Below are 2500 nucleotides of genomic sequence, written 5' to 3'. Positions count from 1 at the left end.
TTGTATTGATGTGTTGTATGGATGTATTGTATGGATGTTTTGTGTTGATGTGTTGTGTTGATGTATTGTATGGATGTTTTGTGTTGATGTGTTGTATTGATGTATTGTATTGATGTATTGTATGGATGTTTTGTGTTGATGTGTTGTATTGATGTATTGTATTGATGTATTGTATGGATGTTTTGTGTTGATGTGTTGTATGGATGTTTTGTGTTGATGTGTTGTATGGATGTATTGTATGTATGTATTGTATGGATGTATTGTATTGATGTGTTGTATGGATGTGTTGTATGGATGTATTGTATGTATGTATTGTATTGATGTGTTGTATGGATGTGTTGTATGTATATGTTGTATACGTATGGATGTATTGTATTGGTGACTGTTGAGTACTTGGCTGGGTCTGGATGAGCTGTAGATGCTGGACAATCCCAGTGTGTTACTCATGCCATTGGTGGTCCTATGTAAGGTAAGTAGAGTATAATGAGTAATGAAAGTAGAGAGGATATGAACAAGTAGACACACAAATGGACAAACAGACAGACAAACATACATACATTGTACATACAGAAATACAAAAAGACAAACAAACAAACACACATAAATACAACAACAAACAAACATACGTATATTTTCATACAAACAAACATGCACACGCAAACAAAAAGACCAAACAAACACGCAGACACGAACACAGACACACAGACACACAGACACAGACACGCAGACACAGACACAGACACAGACACAGACACAGACACAGACACAGACACAGACACAGACACACACACAGACACACACACACACACACACACACACACACACACACACACACACACACACAAACATATATACAGACAGACAGACATGCAGACAGACAAACACACATACATACAAAGACAGACAAACATAGGTACGTACATACAAACACACAGACAGACAGACAGACAGACAGATTCATTTATTATCATCAAAACTCTACGTATGTACAGAAAACTTTCAAATATCTACCAGTCCTTCATAACTAAGCAAATTATAACACATTAATGGACTTGGCCTACAACATTGCAGTCAAACATTATGTCACTGTCGTTTGTACTGCATGAAAATCTCGACAGCTTCCTCGAAATCACTCTGGCGTTGCATCTCTGAAGAATGATGGAAAATTGCTTTCTCCAGAATGCCTTAAAACGTTGAGCGCTGTTAAAAGGATGTGCATGAGTGGTATTGTAGCTTTGCCTAGATATATGAGACAAAAACTTGTGTGCGTGCGAGCCCCACAAACCAAAATGTTCAAAGACTAGTGGAACACACTTGGATGATAAACCACCATGCAGGACCTCTCCTGAGTATTTCTTTAGTTTCTTCTCCTCTCTTACTTTTGCAGCATACCCTTCTTCTCTGTGTGCGTGGTTGAGAGCATCCTTACTCCATGGGTGTGCTAATGAAACATCCACGTCAAGATTCTGTCCTGTTTCAGAATCAAAGAGTGTCATATCAGGACGGTTTTCGCTACTAACAAAACGATGCCGGGGTTCGGTTTGATGGGGAATGTGCAAATCACTCAAACATTCACTCCAACCCTTCAAGATAGTATTGTGGGTCCAGACAGGACCTCCTCCATATTTACATGTTAGTAGGTGGTATCCTTGTTGATCCAGTTGTTGTCCACAGTCACACACTTTCACCCACTTGGTAAACGGTAAAGCCAATCCCAACCTCAAATAGGACGCTATAGAAAAGTCGTTTGTTTTAAGTGCGTGCCTATCAGAAGTAGGAATGGCATCTAACCAATCTCCGGCTCCACGACCTTGCAATGACCGCAGCCTTGCCGCATCTTTATCAGAAGGAGCCTGAGCAATGAGTTCAGACACATTAATTTCGTTTATCTCAGTACAAAGACGGTGCTGCAGTTTCTTAGGATAAGCGATGATGTCATCAAGTGTTTGAAAATCTTCATCATTGTCAGCTGACTTGGACAATGGTGGCAAGTCGGAAAAGCTAGAAATTACTTCTGAGCCAATCGACCCCGACTTTTCTTTAGAAGAAGTAAGATAATCAACCAAGTCAGTCATACACAAGAAACGAGATGGCAATTCTTTCATTGATTGACACCAAGAAGACACAAAAGCAGCATGAGAAATTTGTCCAATCTGTGTTAAACCAAAGCCTCCATTCTTGAGCTTTAGAGTCGCTTGTTTCCAGGCTGTATCATTCAAATGATTGAAACCAATGATGTCCACAAATGAAGATCTAGTCATTTTGTCATGGATGACTGCTGCCAGTTCTAGATCACGAGGAAATACTTGCCTTGCCAAGTAGTTCAATCTAGGCACATGACAGTGTCGTAGAATCAGCATGGAGATTTGCCGATTATTCAGCAGGGCCAATTCACGGCAAAGTTCCTTCCCACCCTTGGCAATGTCAGCACATTGAGAACGAACAAATTCAGGTTTTCCTACTGGTGTGCCTAGTATAATAGTGCCATCAGAGGTAACTG

The 2500-nt window shown here is 40.2% G+C and overlaps 2 protein-coding genes across 4 annotated transcripts in view; both read right to left on the bottom strand.

Moving 5' to 3' along the window:
- Positions 1-2500, bottom strand: part of LOC134194047 (CCR4-NOT transcription complex subunit 2-like) — a 14227-nt gene that overhangs the window by 5431 nt on the left and 6296 nt on the right. For all 3 annotated transcript variants that reach the window (XM_062662945.1, XM_062662947.1, XM_062662946.1), the window contains exon 10: positions 394-460. In XM_062662945.1, coding sequence (XP_062518929.1) covers positions 394-460 — 67 coding nt within the window. The remainder of the gene's footprint in view (positions 1-393; positions 461-2500) is intronic.
- Positions 1022-2500, bottom strand: part of LOC134194037 (uncharacterized) — a 1761-nt gene continuing 282 nt past the window's right edge. The window contains exon 1 of the mRNA XM_062662936.1: positions 1022-2500. This exon is cut by the window's right edge and continues 282 nt beyond it. Coding sequence (XP_062518920.1) covers positions 1044-2500 — 1457 coding nt within the window. The 3' untranslated portion in view covers positions 1022-1043.

Source organism: Corticium candelabrum, chromosome 18 (assembly GCF_963422355.1).
Source record: "Corticium candelabrum chromosome 18, ooCorCand1.1, whole genome shotgun sequence".
In the NCBI taxonomy this organism is placed as follows: Eukaryota; Metazoa; Porifera; class Homoscleromorpha; order Homosclerophorida; family Plakinidae; genus Corticium; species Corticium candelabrum.
Note: the sequence above shows the minus strand (reverse complement) of the source record. Positions and strands in the feature narration are given on the sequence as shown.